Genomic DNA, 19,940 nt, shown 5'->3' on the forward strand with positions numbered 1-19,940 from the left:
AGCTGTAAGGACCATCTAGCAAAAGGCTCCTAAACATATATGTCCAGTCCAGACCTCTCTGTCTTCCAAACTCCAGACTTGTAAATTTTATTTCCTATTCTACATCTCTGTTTAAATGTCTAATGGCAGTTAAAATTCAGCATGCTCAAAACTGACTTCCAGATCTTTCTCCATAAATCTGCTCCCCCAAAGCCTTCTTATGAACTGTAAAGTCATGCTGACTCATCTCTTTCTATTAGGAATTCCTGTTGGCTCTACTTCTCATACCTCCACTGCTACCATCAAGGTCTAGGCCACCCTCGTGTCTCACCTAGAGGACTGCAATAGCCTCCTAGGTGGTCTCTTGCTTCCACCCTTGCCCACACCTACAGTCTACATGGAAGCCCCAGTGATCCTTTGAAAATATAAGTCAGATTGTGTCCCTCCACTGCTCTTATGGATCCCCTTCCACTCGGAGTAAAGGCCGAAGTCTTTCCAGTGTCTACAAAGTCCTCTGTGATCTGGGTCCCTTGTAAGTTCTCTGGCCTCACCTCTTCCTACTCTTCCTCTGGACCACTCTGCTCCAGGCCACACTGGCCCCCATCGTGATTCCTAAAACGGCAGGCACAGCACTGCTTTAAGGCCTTTGCCCTGGCTGTTCCCTCTGCCTAGACCACCATGCGACTTGACTCCTCACTGCGTACAGGTCTGTGCTTAGACTGCCTGCCCCTTATCTGCCTTCGTGATTTATTTTCACAGCATTTACAACCACTTGGCTTTTTTGGTTACTCTGCTCCTTCATCTTCCCCAAGCCTTTGCTCAAATGTCACCTTCCAAGTGAGCCTATACTGATTACTTTATCTGAAACTGCAATTTGTCCTTTCCCCACTACCTAATAACCCCTTTATCTTGCTCTACATTGAAAAATTTTCTTTATCACCTTCTAACATTCTTTTAAATTTATTATACTTTTGTTTATTGTAAATTTCTCCCCAACTAGTACGTAAGCTCTATGAGAACCCAGATGTCTGTCTGTTTTACTTTCTAATATATCCTACACCTTCAACAGTGTCTAGCATGTGGCAGGCATTCAACAAATGCTTGTCAATGAATGACTGGAGGTCTCTCAGGCCCGCCCAGCAGCTCTTCAGGCTTTAGGGCACTAAGGCCCTTTCTACTGAAGAGCTCTGGGCCCCGATGACTCCCTGCCAACTGGGAGTGCAACCTCTTCTGAAAACCCTTTCTCCCCTCTTCTTCCCAGACAGGTACCTGCTACAGCCCCACTAATGGGATAACCTCCATTCTGACGCTCATCCCAGCCCAGGCTGAGCTCCTGTGTACTCACCTGAAAGTCCTCTTCATCCAAGATCTCTTTTCTCCACTTGATCAAGAAAGCTGCACATACATAGAGATGAAAGTGGGAGAATCCTTCTGGTTCAGACTGAAAAAGCAAAAAACAGAGTTAGGTCTCTAAGCCCTGACAAGAAGCTAGCTCTAATCCTCTCAGTTCCAATCCTTCTGCAAGGTGGGAAAGCAGGGTAGCACCCCTTTCATGGCTGGACAAACTGAGGCAGTAAAAACAGAGGCCCTGCCCGTGAGGCTAAGGCAGACACAGAAGTAGAAAGAAGGTGGGGGGACTTCTGAGCAGCCACACTCCACACCAGGGCAGGGAGTGGGTGCCTCAGGGACAGTCTGGCATGGAGAAGGCAGGGACTCTCTTCATACCTGGTATGTGTCCCACAAGCGGATGGTGCAGCGAAGGGGAAGCTCCCGCATAAGCAGGTTATTCATCCAACGAAAGGCAAACTGTAGGTATTCGACCTCGTACCTCCTGAAGTGATTATGTACCTGCTCTGAAACAGGAAGTGTCATTGGCCCTGGGAGCACAACTTAGGGGATCAGACCCTGAAAAAGTCGCATGAACCAAGAAGGCAGTTTCCATTTCTATTCACCTCTTCCCTGGGGAAGCCAGACAGAGGGGCCAGACTGGCAGTGGACTGTCCTTTGTGATTAATTCTGCCATCTCACAACAACACTGCATGGCCTCAGCCTGCACACGGTAGAACTATTTTAACATCCCATAGCGATGTTCTAGGTATCTTTCTTCCTTTGCAAGGCTGCTCTAGCCACAAAGCAGGAGATATAAGGTTCGCTTGGATGCCTGACCTTATTACTTATCAGAGAAGGAGCCGGAATGGAAAAGAACTGGGGGTCACCTTGGCCACCCTCCCGCCAGCGAGGATTTCTTCTTCAGCATCCCTGACAGATTGCAGCCAGCAGGGACTCACACTCTGCCAGTAACGGGCCCACTGACTCTACTCAAGGACAGCCTCTCCCGCTGAAGTATTAAGTGATTCGCCAGAAAGTGCTTCCCCATATTCAGCAGAAACTAGCTCCCTCCTAACCCCCATCACTTGGTAGCTGTGTGATATCCTAGAACCCCTAAAACAAACCTGACCCTGTTCTACATGACAGCCCTTCAAATAATACTTAATAGCATGTTTTAAAAAATCACTATCCTCCTTAGTTTCCTAATCTATAAAACGAGGATAGTCATTCATACCTCGGAAGGTTTGGGAGAGGATAAACTGAGAAAATATAAGTGCTTACAACAGCACCTGGCATGTGGTAAATACTTAATACAATTTTTGAAAGAATTACTATTAACAATGGTTATTTCTGGGGAGTAGAATTTAAGGAAGGGGGAGAATTTCCATTTTTTATTTTGTGTTTTTCTGAATTGTTTAAATTTTTGTAATAAGAATTACTTCTGTAACTCAAAGAATAAAGATACGGACACTTAAAAATCCACTATCCTGAAGTACTATGCCTTTATTTATCATGTATGTATGGCAGAAAAAACAAGGACAGGGCAGACAGTGGCAGAAACCACAGCCTCTGCCCTCTGTAACCCAATTGATGACCAGCCTATCAGCCAGCTTAGCAGCCTTGCTCATGGTAGGGCGCACCCTGTACAGGATCCAGGTGAGAGATACAAGAGACCTAGATGTGGGTCCTGCCACAGGGCTAGCAGCTGGGTCAGGGTGATAAGAGCGAAAAAAACAACCTACATATGATGTAGAGGAAAACAACTGTAAATAAGCAAATGAGCTGAGAAGACTGAAATCTTGGGTTATAGAAGAAAGCTGAAGTGAGTGGAACAAATCCATGAAAAGAGACCCGGGGAAAGGAGAGAGACAAAAGGCCATGCTTATCTAAAGCAGAAAATTCATGACTAGGAAAACTAGGAAATGAGACCTATTAGCTGGTGTAGGACCTGGTGAAGTCCTAAAGAAGCTTTACAACTTAACTGGTGCTAGGGATCCCACTTAACAGACCTTCATGAAACTTAACTCTGACTTCTCTCCTTGGACCTCAGTTTCTTCGTCAGTCAAGAGCAGGGCTTCCTGAGTTGCCTTTTAGTTCTAATATTCCATGATTTCCAGTCAGAGCCAAGGAATTGCTGTAAGGCTCCTGTTTCTCAAAGACAATAAGCTTCAGGAAGAGCTACGTCTCATTTCCCCTGGCCCAAACAGGTCCCAGGGAGCTATGGGAAGTTCTGCTAGTGTGTCAGCCAGTCTTGAGGACCATGTGTCAAACCCAAGAGTCCTGAGTTACATCACCACTTGAAGGACAAGTCAGACTACAGACAAGACTCTAAAAGCAATGGAGAGCCACAGGAAGTTTCAGAGCAGAAAAGGGATGTGACCAGAACAATGTGTTAGAAAGATGCAGTTGTGTGATAGATTTGGAAGAAGAAAGAATATGGAGGAGGCATGGCTGGACCAGAGCAGTGGCTAGGAAAATGGAGAAGAAAGGGTAAATTTGAGGAGAGATGCTAAAGGAGAACTGATAGAACTTGGTGACAGAAAACTAAGGAGAAAAAAGAATTTGAGATAACAGCAGAGTTCTCACTTCACATTCCTATTGGGATTTGGAAGGATTCCTGTGCCACCAACAGCACAGAGTGGAAAGGGTCATGCCTGGGAAGGGGTCTGGGGAAGGGTCCCACGGCATAACTTGCTTGCATCGGAATCATACTTTGCTATTACTAGAGAACTACTGTTCCTGAGCCTACCATCAATCCGGCTGACAAGTTCTTCCAGTGCCTTGACCTTCTTCTGGATCCCTGGTTGTGCAAAGGTGTAGTTATCCTGCAAATGACATAGAGCCTGGGATAAACAGAACGCCAAACAGTCATGCTACCACCCCTTGAGTTCATAGAAACACATTTAAAAGCACAAGCTGTTTTTCCAAAGCCAGTGCCAGTGTTTGGGGAAACAACAGAATCTACAGAACAGCAGAGCATGGGAAAAGCCTAAGAGAGCCCTGCACTGTGGAAGCAAACCACAAGGCCTGGGTGCACAGCAGAAAGGAAGGATATGCTCTAATGACAAAGCCAGGGCAACACGGAGACTTCCTGAAACTCCAGAGGACACCAGACCATTGCCTTTTGAAAGCTGTAAAGCTAATGAGAAAGGTAGAGATGAATGGACCAAAAAGAGGTAGTGCCACGCAGTGGGGCAGGGCTGTCTGATATAGAAGAGCAATTAGGAACGCAAAGGCCCACAGGAACCCCTGGACCCAGGCGTCCCACAAGAGCAGAACCAGCTCACCTGGATCCCATCCAGCAGCTTGCTCATGCACCAAAAGCTGTCGGCTTCGATGCTCCGCAGAATGTCCTGAGACAAGTTGGTCACGTCAAAGTTCTCGACATCCTCTTCTGTAAAACAAAAGGTGAAGAAAGTCCAGAGGTCTTCTCTAGAAAATGGAGAGAGAAAGACAGAGTCTAGTATCTTTGATGGGGTCCTTCAGGCCAGGGAACAGCCGGGCTAACCTGATGCCAAGGAACAAGGGCCGGCCTGACCCCTGCCTCATCAGGTGGGCAATATGTCCCAGTAAAGCTCTTAAGGATCTCATGACAACGTTGAACAGGCCACTTCCCATACCAATTCCACTGGGTCCAATATATCTTTTTCTTCTCCTGCATTTGCTCATTCGATCTGAGAAAAAGATACTTCAGGCCTCACATTCAATGAGCTATACCCAGCCCCCTGGAGATGGTCTGGAAATATTATTTAATTTCAAAAATTCAGTGAGCTGTCTAGCAACTCACCTATAGTGAGAACAGCTAGGATTAGATAGCCCCCATAATTCATTTTTAAAGATGGAATCCCCAAATTCTGACATAGCAGACCCACAGCCTCACCACTCAGAAGTGAAGATGAGCTTGTAAAAAAAGATGGCCCAAACGTGTGGTAGCTTCTAGAATTTAATTCCACCAAACTGGTAGTTCCTAAAACGGGTGATTTCTGTAAAACATCAGTCCTAAAGGATACCGAAGAAAAAAGGGGTTCCATTGACAAAGACAGTCGAGAAATGCTGCATTATATAGCCTCATCTTGGGGAGTCACAAAGATCACAGCGAGCAAAAGGATTTGAGAAATTATAAGAAATTTTTCATTAAGTAAATCTGTTTAACCTTGCTTATCATCCAGCATTTCCCAAAACTCTTAAGTCATGGGACTTCTTTTAAAGAGGACCATCTAGTAGCTCTCATGAAACCCCACACTAAATAACAGGAGTGAGAAGTTGCCTGTCTGGCTGAGATTCAAGTGGGGAGAATGTAAGGAGTCCTCTAGAAACCCAAAGAAGAAAAAGGCCATGTGATGTTTCCTTCCTGCCTCAGAGAGGTGGAAGTACTAAGAAAGGCTCTCTGTGCCTGCCAAGACAGTCCGCCTCAACCCACGGGCTCCTGCAGGCCTGTCAAAGGCCACACACGGAAATGTTCAGGCCCTTGAGTTCTGCGCCCAGGCAGCTACTCTCCTTTGATCCACAAGACCTATTTTGAAAACAGGACATTCACTGCAGCCCCTAGTGCTGCAGACACAGGCAGCACTCAGAATCCAGCCCTTTCATTTATGAGAATTATTACTAAGACTTACAACTGAACCTCGAGACAACATGTAACTCGCAGATTATCATCCTGTATAAACAGCATTTTTAAATGGACATCAAGGGCTACAAAAATCCTTTTGGGGAACGTGGGGTACTCTATCAGAAAATCTATGACCTTGGGAAAAACCTAAAGTCAGACTCAAAGTACAGATATAGTTAAGACATGTAAAGTGCTAAAAGGGCCTGGCACACAGTAGGTATGATATAGTTTATTTTAGATGAAGTTTATTAGGAATTTGTAATGACATGGAAACATGTTACTCTGTTAAGGAAAAAGAGTAAGGTACAAAATTTATGGTATACTCTCAATTACTGTACATACAATATTTATGTGTTTACATAAGCACAGTAGAAAGACAAAATATATCATGAGGTTTACAGTGCTTATTCCCCAGGTGGTAGAAATAAAGGATTTTATTTTCTTTAAGCTTTACTAGACTTTTCAAAATTCCTACAATAAACATAATTTTTATAGTCAGGAAAAAAATGTATATTATTTTAGAAAAAAGAGCTATAATTGACTACACCTGCCTTTTATCACCAAAAAACAATAAAAAAGATTTTTTTTTTTTTTTAAATTTACACGAAGCCTGCAGAAACTAAGACTTTAGATAATATATAAAGATCCACTTGAGAAATCACACTGAGGAAGAAAAAAACCTTCCAAGAAATATCATTTTATTTTTCCCCTAACTTAAGCACTTATTATGTAATAATGTCTTTGGGGAGTGACCATATCACACCATTCATTAATTTAGTTAAATAATACTGGGCTCTAAGACCCAGCTCAGATTCTTCCTTTTCCTTTTTGCTTCGTATTACATGTCTAAGCTCCTTGAGTGTGTCTGTACATACCTCTAGTTCATTGCCCCACGTGTGCTAGGGACAGGAATCCAGCTGCCTCCAAATCCCACTACCATAAATGATGTCTTGAGGAACTGTCCCGTTTAGCCAGTGGAGAACTGCTCTGGGCCACAGTTTCAGGCAGACCTAACCCACAGGTACTGCCAGACTCCGCTCCAGGACCAGACCCACAGCAGTGCATGAGGGGAATGTCATTTCCTTTTCAGAGAGTGCTGCTGCTCATGCAACCATCCTAGGCAGTAGCTCCCTCTTTATGAGAATAGGGTTGTAAGATAAAAGTGACACCCACAAGGAAGGCTCAGGTCAGAAACCACTCCCACTGCTCATACATATTTCCCAAATGAAGATCCAGAACTCTGGAATAATTTGAATGGTCTTTTCCACCTTGGGCATTCTATAATTCCAGAACTTTGCAGTAGAAATGTCACTGGGAATGGAAATTACACACAATAGGGGAACTAGGGAGAAAGAGCCTGGGTCCCTGAAAACAATGGGGAGCACAGCTGCCGTATCAGCCCTGGTGACCTGTGGCTTTTTGTCAGACAGAAGAGCATGTGGTTAAGAGCACAGAGTCTGGAGCTAGACTGTGTAGATCAAATCATGGCTCCATCACTCACTAAATATGTGACTTTGGGCAAATGATTTTACCTTCTGTGCCTCAATTCCTCATCTATTAAAGTGGTAATATCCTATCAGTGTCATAGGATATTATAAGGATTAAATAAGTTAATATACGAAAAGTGCTATCAACAGTGCCTGGCACAAAATAAGCGTTATGTAAATGTCAGCTAGTATTATTGTTATTAAATGAGGAACAAATAAACTATCTTGTTTCAGCCTCAGTTATTTTGGATTGCTATTTTTCGCAGCCAAATCTAACCTAATTCCAAAATGTACCTTAAAAATAAGTCAATTTTCAAAGTTTCCATTTCCACATTTTGGTCTTAAGGAGGGAGATCCAATGAAGCTTAGTTGGTAAGATGCCACTCTCGATAACTGTACCAATTCCAAACCTTTAGCTGTCCAGGGAGCAAAGGGATCAACAGACAAGATGCTAAACCCTCTTCAGGGGCCTCAAGCTGGGGGCTGTTGTTTCCCCATGTCCTGCTCTTACGCCTCGCCTGCCCATTATTCCTTTGCTTTCACAGACAGTGGGATAGTTCATCAGCACTTCAGAGGGAGGGAGGAGAGTTTAGTTCTAGTGGTCTGCCTGCTGAGAGGATAAAATTCACACAATCAGTCAAAAACTGTGAGCTAAGTGCACCAGCAAAGAGCAGCAGAGATAGGAAGGCCCAAATGCTCTCTGAAGGGCTTCATTCAGCATAAACAGTCTGTTCAGAAGGATCATTAAATGTCCTACTTGAGAAAATTCAACATATAATTGAGCTGAAATGGAAAACCATGCCAGCAACACAGTCTCAAATGAAGAAAGTGTTTTTAGTTGTCATTACAGAGCAGCCAGGACTCAAACTGGAGGGAATTAGATTTTAAGGAATATTTTATGGCTATTTTAGGAGTCAAAGCATCTAAAAAAGATGAAAACCCAAAGCTCTTTATAAAAATCAAATTGCCCATTCTGGGCTTTCCAAGAACATACCCATTTATTAGCTGATAAAATGTACTCGAGTGGTAGCTCCTATCGAGGGTTTATTTTTCTGAGAACTCCAAGTCTTAGACCCAAAAGCAGCCTCACATATGCCTTAAGAACTCCTCAACAGCTTTGGGAAAAACTGGTTTTCTTTAAATTGACAAGAGTAACTTGTCCATTCATTGCTCTAGGCATTTCCCAGGAACCATCTGTGATAGTAGGGCAATTTCCAGATTGTGATCTGCTGGGTCAAAATGATTCCGCCTGACTGGCAGGCATGAGAGGATTCAAGGCATCAGACTGCAGACAGCCTTTCTCTTTCACAAAGCCTCTGACTTACCTGATTCCTGTCTTTTTTTTTTTTTTTTTAAACTAAACTCATAAGAATACCTTACGTATTTTCTGATCACAAAAGTAAATTGAGAAAAGGAAAATATAAATCTTTTTAGCTATATATCTAAAGAACCTCATAAAATAGAAACTTAAATATTTCATTCAAAACCTAGTTTTAAGAAAAATGTCAAGGAATTCATCTAATTACCTGTATGTAATAGTTTTCCAGTGGTTCGAGTACTATAAAAATATATTGTTGGGTATTATTCATTTAGTATTTTCAGGCAAGTATTTGATGGCAGCAGCTGAGACAGGGTCACTACTGCAAATCTTAGTATGGAGAGGGTAGAGGGGCCCTTTGGCTAATCCCGGCAAAGTCAAACCACCTGACAGAGAAAGGTGAGGTGTGTCGGCCTCTCCCAGGGAGTTTAGAGGAAAGATTTCTTCTGAGGTTCCTACAGAGCAGAGACCCCATGGGAGATGGTTCTGTTTCATGAAGACCATGTTCCAGACTGTGTGAGAGGAGACGTACTGTTTCAAAAAGAGAAGCAGCTGATCATGATACTGTGCCTGTCAATCATGGTAGTGACTAAAAGGTAAATATTAACTCAGAATACATGAACTCTGGCTATACACTACTCAGAGTAGGGTAGCCTGGGTATACACATGTCAGGATACCCTGGGTAAAATTAATTTTAAAAACAACATATCACCAAATTTTCTTTATTTTGCACAGGTTCCTGTATCACTTTTACTTTTATTTCGCAAATGTTAGTGGCTGCTGGTTAACTCGGCCTCATGGCACTGGCTGTAGTACCCCAGGTTATATGAGCCCAAATTATATGAGTATTCAGGTTATGGGGGCAAAGAAATGGCAGGTCCAGAACACACTTAAACTTTCTAGGACCCGCCCAAAGACCACCCACAGAGCCAGGCAGCATATCAACAAGACAATGTGTATATCAACAAGCTCTGGGAAGTCCGGGTCCCCTAATGCCAATGTCAGATGCCCACAGGCTCCTCATCCAGGCTCAAACATCTTGAATATGTTGACTACCTCAATTTCTCCTCTGTTGTAATTTCTCACTTATACTTGGGGTCAGATGAGAGAAAGCAAATGAGCCAGTTAGCAAGCATGCACATGCCACTTGTGCCAGGGAGAGAGCAGGCTGTCTTATAATCCTAGAGATGACAAGCCACAACTTGACTTTGGAGAACTTACCTCCTAAAATGATAGCAAATTTAGCACTGGACATCCCATCAAATGCACATACTACTCTCAAAAGTGTCAGCTGCAAGTAGCTCAGCTCAGCACTCTGACTGGGCTTTCTCCATACATATGTCTACTACTAGGAAGAGCCTCAAATATTCCTCAACTGCCTATCACATATGAGGCTGCTTCCTCTGTGAAGACGGGGCCTGGAGGCATCTTGAGGACGGGGTTAGAGTTCCAAGTAGGATGAGTGCTAAAAAATTCAGCAGCAGCCCCATTCCCCAATTCCCTCCAAACTAACAGCATTAAAATGGAATATCTCACTATACGATTCAGTTTATATAAAGTTTAGAGACAGGCAAAACTAATCAAGGTTTTAGAAGTCAGTAAAATAGTTAACCTTGCTCGGGAGAAGGAGAGGGACTAGAAGGGAACACAAATGTTCCATATCTTGATACAGGGGCTGTTATTTAGGGGAAATTTATCAAACTGTGCATGTATATGTACTTTAAAAATAAATGTTATACTTTAATGTAAAATTTATATTTTAAAAAGGAATGTCTTAAGAAAATAATGAAAACCCGCCATTACTATAGAAGTCTGTCCAGTTTCATCTTTGGCTTCCACACCTCGCCACACAAGGAAGAACAGGGTTGGCAGGGCAGACACCACATGCAAACAATTGGATCTGAGATGGAGAACGAAGCCTCCCAGGAATGAAGCCTCCCAGGAACAGAGAGGATGGAGCTGGAGTATAATCCACAACAGCCCAGGAGCAAGACGTGTGACAGGGTCCATGGTATCTGGGTATGTGGGGCATTATTAACAAATCCTTTTCTCTGAAAATCTGAGTGTTAACTATCAAAAATTAACAGCATGGCTTGCCTCTTTGCCTCCTTCAGGACTTTGCTCAAACATCCTCTTCTCAGGGTGACCCTGATTCACTACCCTGTTTACAACCTGTTCCTGCTCCTACTCTTACCAACATCTCTGTCTTCCTTTCCTGCTTCATTTTTATCCATGGCACTTAATCACTATAAGCTTTCATTTTCCCTGAACAAATAACTACAATTAAAAGGCAGAGATATCCAGGAAATAATTATGGTCGTATCCGCAGTGCCTAGAGTAGTGCCTAGCATAGTACAGGTGCTCAATAAATACTGGCTGATAAGTGGTGGCATTCCATCTCCATCCCTTAGAAGAGACAGAACTTTTGGCTAACTCAGCACACTATCAGAATACTGTAATTCACTGCCCTCCAGTGGCCACACCCAGTAAAACCATACTAATTCCTGGATATCTTGCAAGTTATCACAAACTTTTCATTCTCTCATTCATCTAGACATGTAGAATGTGTATTCTGGACACCATAATGAAGGCTCTTGGAATATGAAGGTGTTTAAAATAGTCTCTGGCTTCAAAGAATCATACAGTCTGGTGGCAGAGGGCAGGATGGAAACACAAAATAATTGGTGGTGTGGTAAAGTTCTACAAAAGAAATAAATGTACTGTGTTATGGAAAGAGTACTACTGGGATGATGGGGGCAGGCTTCCAGAAGGAAGCGGAGTCTTAAAGAATGTACACGGACTAGCTTAGGGGATAAAGAGATGGTGCAGGATAAGGCTTTAGATTTAAAATTAAAATATCAATTTTGGATTGCTGAGTTTAAGAGGTGAGGCAGGGCATAGATCACAGAGGGCCTTGAACAACAAGCTAGAGAACCTGGACATTTTAATCTGTAAATGATGAGATGCCACTGAAGGGTTATAAGCAGAGGAGCTCCATGGGCAAGTCTGTGTTTAAATGGTGTGGAAGATAGGTTTGAAGGAGATAAAACCAGAGATGAGAAAACATACTTAGCCATTTCAGAAATCAGGCCTGACCTAGGGCAGTCATAGGATGGAGAGGAAAGCAAATTCAAGAAATATTTAGGACATAAAATCATGAGAGCTTTGTAAGTGATTGGATATGGAAGAGAAAAAGGAATCATGAACAATTCTTAGCATTTCTGACTTAAGTGACAGAAAATGCTGCTGAGAGAAAAGGGTGACTGGGTATAGGGAGGAGAGAAGTTGATCAAACACTGAGTCTCAGGAGCCCAGAGATAGCACGGTCTACCAGTTGTCCACAAATAACTGTTCCCCTTCCTCCTTGGTGATAAGAACCCAAAGGGTACTGGCCACCTGGGATAGAGACTGTGTTTTCCAACCTCACTTGCAGATAGTTATGGCCATAAACCTAAGTTCAGAGACAAACCCAAGCATCATGTACTTCAGAAGTGTCCTTAAACGGAAGGAGTATGCCTTCCTCCTTTTCCTCTTCCATACTTGCTAGAATATCGATGTGATTGCTTGATTGGTAGAATAACAAGAGAAAGGAGCCTGGACCCCTGATATCTTGGAGCAGCATGCAAGCTCTGTACTGCTTACCTTTTGACTTTTAACACGAGAGAAATAAGCTTTTCTCTATTGCTTGAGGTAGGTGAGGTATTTAGGGTTCCCTGTCACATGCAGCCAATCCCCATTGATCATCTATGAAAAGTGGAAATGACACATAGGAAAATAGATGCATGAGTAGAAGGTATAGGAAAGCCTTCCCTTCTGAGAGCTCCAGTGCCGCTGTGCTTCAAAACAGAACCTGAAAAGAAAATCCTACTGTACTGCTTCACGCAGAGGAGAAGAGCGAGTTACTTGATACTTTGTGTTCCATTTGTAATAAAAGGAATCTCCAGGCACCATTTTTCTGAAAATGTGACGTCAGGAGCCTCACTCTTTCTTCTGCATGATTTCCTCACATGTGTCACTTAAATAGCTGCTGTTAAGCAGTTTATTTGGGAGATGACCTCACTATCAATTACATTTGACTGTAATATGCTCAGAGCCAGATGAATAATATCGTCTAAGCCCAAAAGGTTGTGATTAGAGGCTAGAGGTATTCTGCAGTCTCAGGGATCACAGTCCAGAGGCTCTTTCTCCCCAAGGGTGACCCACTAGTACCATCACCCCTGGACCCAGACACGCTGGCTTATCCACAGAGGACCCACTTTTATATCAGCAGCTGGCTTCAGCAGAAGCTGCTTGGGGGCTAGGCTAGCTAGAGACAACTTCTATCAACTCAGAGGGGAGTCACTGGGATCTCCCTGTTTTCAACTATTTTATAACAAACGACACAAAACATGAAGCAAGTTCAGGTACTACTTTATAAAAGTGATAGAGAACAGAGAAGGGAAGACAAAAGAAAGAGGCCAAACAATGTCCCAGTGGCATATGGATCCCACAAATCTACTAGGCTAGATCCTCCATGCTATAGTTCAGGGAGATGGGGGGTGGGGTAAGGCTGCCTAGTGAGACCTGCCAAGATGCTGAGGGCAACTGCCTGGCCTGTTCCATGGGCAAAAGATACCTGAGGCTTCCCACACTAGGGAGCATCGCATGAGAGAAGTCATAGCAAAACACCCTTCACAGCAGCTGCCTTAAGGTACCATTAAAAAAAAGAGGGTGGGGGGTGGGAAGAAGCATTATTACTCAGACAAGAGACTTGTTGTTGAAGGCCTCAATCTTGACACATGCTACAACATGGATGAAACTCAAAAATATATTAAGCGAATTGTATTTAAATAATGGCTCCCAAACCTTTTGGCCATCTGAGCTTGGGCAAGTTATTTAACCTTTCTAATCCTCGATTTGTTTATCTATAAAATGCAGATAATGATAGTATCTACTTCAGAGGATTATTGTGAGGATTAAATAAAATAATGATTAACAAGGCTTTAGCCCACACATGGTAAGCACTCCTGTGTAAATAAATAGTAGCTATTATTATTTTGTTATTACCCCTCCATAAAGTGAAGACCGATAACCATCTAAGAGGCTCAGAGGTGTTCTCCATGTACTAATCGCACATTCATATTCTTAGGCTAGACATGGAGAGATGGATAAACCTGCCTTGCTAAGATTTCTAATTGTCCATTCCTGACGTTTCATCCACAACCTGTATGCTCTGGAAGACTCACTGCATATTTAAGAGGTGGCCTGTTGTTCAGCAAACAGAGCATCTTCCTTGGATGCAAAGAATCACAGAGCCTAAGGAGTAAATTAACAGATAAAACATTAACATTGCCCTAAATGCAAAGGCCTTCTGGGATTTACCTGTCTTTACTTTACAAAAATAGAGTAAATACTATGTACTCTGTTTTAAGGATAATACTAAGAGCTGAACGTTTATGTATTAGAATACTAAATCACAAACTTGTCTTTTAAAAACTTAAAGGGTAAGTCACAGCTTACCCTTAGGTTTTCCTGTTGGAACTGCTGTAATGACTATGTTTAGAAAAGATAGTCTGATAAAAATGAATTAAACATAAAAAAGGTATATACTAAATGAAGGAAGCCAGACACAAAAGGCCACATATTGTATGATTCTATTTTTATGAAATGTCCAGAAAAGGCAAATCCATGGAGACATAAAGTGGATTAGCAGTTGCCTAGGTGGCAGAGGGGATTGGGAGGCTTGGAGTTGATGGCTAAGAGGTACAGGGTTTCTGTTTGGGGTTATAAAAGTATTCTAAATGATTGTGGTAATGGTTCACAATTCTATAAATTCAAAAGACTAAAAACTATTGAATTGTATGTTTTAAATGGGTGAACTGTATAGTATCTGTTACATCTAAATAAAGCTGCTAACAACAACAAAAAAAAACCCCACAAAACTTAATTTATAAATTTACTGCAACTCCAATAAAAATGCCAAGGGTTCCCTACCTCCTGATTTTGGCAAGTTAACTCTATAAAGTTCATCCAGAGGAAGAGACAAGACAATTTTTCAGAAAGGGTGATGAAAAAGTCTGACTCTGGAATAATAATAAAACATATCATTAAGCTAAACAATCCAAGCCATGCGTTACGTGAATAGAAATGGAGATAAATAGAATAGAAATAAGTAGAACCATGTAAATAAAGGAATTTATATTATATTATGAAGAGAGATTTCACATCAGGGAAAAACGGATATACTATTTTTAAACAAAGAAAAATAGTATACGCAGCTCTATCCACACACAGGAAAAGGTCAACCATAGTAGTTATCTCTGGTTGGGGGATGGAGGTGGGGTAATAACACTTCTAAATTGTTTTGATTTTTAAAATGAGCATGTACTTCTACTGCAATTTTTTTTAAGGGAAGGAGCAATAAGAAATATACTGCCTACTTTGGAGCAGAGAATGGAGTAGAGGGAGGTCCACGGACATGGATCTAAGATGACATACCACCAAGTCATATAAAGAGCGCAGGTATTAAGGCCAAAAGACCTGGGTTTGAGTTTAGAAAGCCCATTAAATATTTGAGGCTTGGATTTCTCACCTGTAAAATGGGTTGATACATATACCTTAAAGAAATATTGAGGCCTACTAAATGAAATCAGGTATGTCAATGTATTTTGCAAATGGTAAAGTGCTTTAAAAAATCTAGGTATTTTTAAAGGTATTACTGCTTGGTATGGCAAAGCCTTAGGTTGAAAACCAGAAAAACAAGGGCTAACACTACAAAGTTCAAAGGGAAAGCAGAGATGGATGAGAACTAATGAGACTGATCAACCGACTAGAATGTGTGGACCTGATTTGGACCTGATTTGGACCTGATTCAAACTGTTAAATATATTTATGAGAATCAGGAAAATTTGAATACTGTTGCATGAGATTAAATTAAGGTGCTAGTACTATCTTTTAGATGTAATAATCGCATTACGGCTGTGGGTTTCTTTAAATATTATTTTCTAGAGATATATATAGAAATATGTATGAATCAAATTATATAATGCCTGATATTGAGATTTGCTCCCAAATAATTCACAAAGTTGAGGGGGTGGAACATAGATAGAGGTATAGATGAAACAAAACTGGCGGCTGAAGTTGGGTGATAAGTAGTAAGGATTTATAGTATTATTTTTTCTACTTTTACATATGTTGGAAACTTCACATAATTAAAAGTTTTATGAAAAATTAATGGGCCTCACCTTCCTAGGTCTAGGAGAAGGTAATCTGAAGTCTGTTAGAGGGAAAACTGAGTGCAGCCTTGCTATTAAGGGCTTCCTCGCTAGGAAGGGCAGAGAAGCCCGCACTGCACTGCATAAAAGTCGTGGGTCAGCAGGTGGAGCTGACAAACCAAATATCAAGATCAGAATGAGTCACATCTATCAAAGAAAGGCACAGGGCTTGGTGGGGCTGATGGGGTTGAGGTAGTAATGGGACAGGCGTCTATAGAAAGTAAAGAGAATTTTGGTATAAAATATAAATGGCAACTAACAAGATAATTAAATATCCAACTAGAATTGCAGCTGCTAAAGATTATTTTTAACCAGCATAATACTGTTAACAAGATTTCATGCTGACATTTAGACTTCAAATGTAGATTAATGAATAGATTAATACCTTTCTAGGCTCATCCTTTAATACCACTTTACAAAAGTGCTATTGCAAAAAACAACCCAAATCCCAAAAGATTAGCTGCCCTGTTCTTAATAAAATTAAACACACAGAATTAAGCTGCCTCCAAAAGTTGACCTATTAATGTGAGGGTAAAATAAAAAGTTCTCTAGCAAAAGCTTTACTTATATGCTTTCAGTAGCTAAATTTTCACTGGTCTCGCTTTTGCTTAGGGTCACCTGATATGGTTGGCAAGACCTTCCACCCTTACTCCCAGTTTTGCCCTGGTTGCTGCCACTTAAGGGGAACGAAGGATGATGTCATTCAGTTGCTTTACTTTTTGATACTGCCTCATGAAAGATCAAAACACCATCCCTTTGAGCCCCATCAGAAAACCTGAATGAGATGACTCGAGTGAGACATTTCTTACGCCCTCTGCCTTCAAGGATCTCTACTCTAGTCCACTTCTCATTACCCTCCTACCTCCTGCAATGGCTTCTTTCACAAACCACAATAATCCACCACCCCCAGAGTCTAAAGAAAAGGTTCCTAGCTCTGCCACTAATAAGAAGACAGGGAATCTTATAACCCATCTGTGAAATGAGAGGATTAGATGAATGGTTTTCTAAGACTCTTTTCAATGTTCTGATTCCCACATGAGCCTCTCCTTAACTAAGTGAACAAAGCATTAGGCCATGACAGATGGGTTTTCCTGTGAATCTTGAAGCATACATGATTAAGGAAACCAAAGAGAAGTGGAAGATCTTCAAATCCTTTTAAGACTCTGCCTAATTTAGACCTGGTCAAAGGAAGAGGTGAGGCTGTAAGAAAACCTAACTGCCGCCATGACATCAAATCACTCTATCTAAAGTGACAAGAACCCAGTGGGGTAAGAGGTAAAGGAGGAGGAGAAATCAGGTGCTGGAGTTCTCCTTGGTCCATTTCGTTACCTCCAATGTGAGCTGGATTCTCGTGCCACAACCTTTCCTCCTCTATAAGTCCATATCCCGCTCCTAAGATACAGCACGTAAACTGAAGTGGGAAGGCCTGATGTACAATCTAAAATTTCTGTGTTTCGACAAGTTCAAAATAATCCTAAAATAACTTCAAATCAACCGTCAAACCATCTGTTCATGGCAGAATATATCAATTTGGTCACTCATGTGACAAAGCAGGTCTTTTTAAGTGAGATCAGTGGCCATCTCAAGAGATAAATTCCAGGCTGCTACCACTGTTAAAATAGGTTTAGCTGTGTACTCTAAAGCCATTATCCGTTTTCAGCAAGATGTGCCTACTGGCCGCACTCTTGGGAAAAACAAACAGACCAAACATAAGAGCAATAGCTTGTTCAACTTGGTACTCATGCTTCTTACCCACATATTCTGAGAGGAAGACGACAAAGAACGGAGTGACCAGGTCATTAATTCCCTGGACATACCCACTGGCAGGGTGTCGGATGGCCCAAATAAATAGAATTCTTTCGAAGATCTAGGAAAATGAGAAAGAAAGAAGACATGACTGTTAGACCATGGGGATACACTCCCTCCCTCCATTTACCTACCTCACAATTTATCCCAAGATTGCTGCAGAATTTCTAGAAAAATTTTTTAAAATACCACAGACAAAGGAAGTATACAAATATAAAAAGTTTCTAAGATGCTAACTGTTTTTAAGCAGGGGGGGTAGGTATTTCTTGCCCTTTATTTATCTTTTCAATATCTAGTCATTGCGATATAAAATTGGGAAAAGGATGGTGACACAAACAGCTTGAAAAAAGGTTTGCAATGGATGTCACTAATTCAGGATGTCTTTTGTAGATACTGTTTCTTTATTTCCTGTGATACTTTTTCTAAATCTCTTTTTGTCATTACAGGATTTAGAGAAGAAATACCTTCTCTATCACCCTCTCCTTTCTCCCTGCTGAGACGGAAGAGATCTAGATCTAGATTTAGTTCTAGCCTAGCTTAACTAGAAGCTAGTGACAGACTACAAAATACAGGAAGTCACTTCATATACCAGGATGCAACCCAGACATTTGCTGGGGATAGGAAGTCAAATAAGCCAAATCCCATGACTGTTACAGCTGGGAATCTGAAAAGAGAAATCAGCCAGGGCCTCCATGGGAAAGCTTCTGGGGTTAAGTATGTCAGCTACAAAGGGCCAGAGGCTTAGAATGGGGAGAAAGATTGTTATGGTCCCTTTGCAGAATCTGGCCCTGTCCCACTCAACTACATTCCCCTCTGCTTTCATTAGGTCCTCTGAGCTTTCCCCCGATCCTCTTTCAATCTGATAATACTCATTCCCTGGCTTCATCCTGCTGACCACAATTCTTGGGTCAAACATAACTGCTTCATATCTCTGTGAACCACACCAGAGGGGTAGCACAGATGATAATGACTATGTGCAGAGGGACAGGAGATTACAGAGCCTCCACAGCATATGGGCTTTGCAGAGCCCCAACCAATTGGTTCTGAGGGCAGACTGAAGAGGACCTCTCCGTGGTCAGGTGAAGGGGAAAAAAAAGCTCCCAGGGAGAACAGTTATAAAGTAAATGGCTGTATGGTTTTGGAGTTGGTTAGCTAGTGTAGGAGAGAAACAAAGAATCTAAAGACACATTAAAAGACCTGTGTTGAGTCTGCCTTCCAGCTGGCAAAGAGCTGACCAACACTCCCAGTGGCAACACTCCTGCCCTTCCAGGCAGTGAAAACAAAACCCTGTCTAGGAGGAGCTGGCCTGTCTCCATTAGACTTGCCCACTTGTTCTCTGGGGCTGAGGGAAGGGCTTGGTGTCCTCATTTGTATTAGACCTGCTGCTCTAATGGGGCCCTCCTACATTCTTTCCACTCTACTGCTAAATGACCTCTCCTGCCCTTGAAACTATAGCTCAAGCTAGACCTTCCATATTCAGGAAGATCTTAAGGATTCTCCCCCAACTCTGTCTCCTCACACCTCCTGTGGCCTATGTCTGTCTGGATGTCTCTTTTAGAAGCTCCTCTAGGTCAGTCCTTCTAAAGGACTTGCCAGGGCTTCTACGCCATACTATGAATACACAAATCCTTGGTGACTGGCTTTAACGATGGCCAAGGGCATGGAAGATAGCCATTCAGAATCAGGAGATCTGCAATAAACCCGCTCTACTAAGGATGGGACAACATAGATAAACTCACCCTGTACAAATGAAGACACCAAAGAGATGGAAATTAAATAGCACCAAGACTGGTTACCAGAGGAGACCATGGAATCTTCCTACAGAAAAAATCTGGGATAATTTTTGCCTTGCAGAGAGGAGAGGACAGGATAATACCAGAAGGCTTTTCTATACCTCTTCTCCTAGTGTGAGTAATTCTGACTTACTGTAGTTAATGCTCAAGTATCTTTCAGATTTGCAAAGAAAGTCTTTCAATATTCAGAGTTACTTAATTCTCTGCTCCTTGGTTGGTATTTTACATCTGCTATGGAAATATGATTCAAGAAAAATTGGAAAGCCTATAGTTTGATTTTCCTTCTTTGTATTCAGGTTCCACTACTAGAAGATTTTTAAACAAACTACTTTCCTTGTCTCCGAGTTTAGAGTAAGCTCGCACAG

The 19,940-nt window shown here is 41.9% G+C and overlaps 1 protein-coding gene across 2 annotated transcripts in view; it reads right to left on the reverse strand.

Annotated features, from left to right (window-relative positions):
- Positions 1-19,940, reverse strand: part of TBC1D22B (TBC1 domain family member 22B) — a 62,297-nt gene that overhangs the window by 16,088 nt on the left and 26,269 nt on the right. For both annotated transcript variants that reach the window (XM_006907308.3, XM_025043698.1), the window contains exons 8-12: positions 17,729-17,843; positions 4,596-4,702; positions 4,058-4,133; positions 1,705-1,832; positions 1,325-1,420 (exon numbers count right to left, since the gene is read on the reverse strand). In XM_006907308.3, coding sequence (XP_006907370.1) covers positions 1,325-1,420; positions 1,705-1,832; positions 4,058-4,133; positions 4,596-4,702; positions 17,729-17,843 — 522 coding nt within the window. The remainder of the gene's footprint in view (positions 1-1,324; positions 1,421-1,704; positions 1,833-4,057; positions 4,134-4,595; positions 4,703-17,728; positions 17,844-19,940) is intronic.

Source organism: Pteropus alecto, unplaced genomic scaffold (genome assembly GCF_000325575.1).
Source record: "Pteropus alecto unplaced genomic scaffold, ASM32557v1 scaffold202, whole genome shotgun sequence".
Taxonomy (NCBI): domain Eukaryota; kingdom Metazoa; phylum Chordata; class Mammalia; order Chiroptera; family Pteropodidae; genus Pteropus; species Pteropus alecto.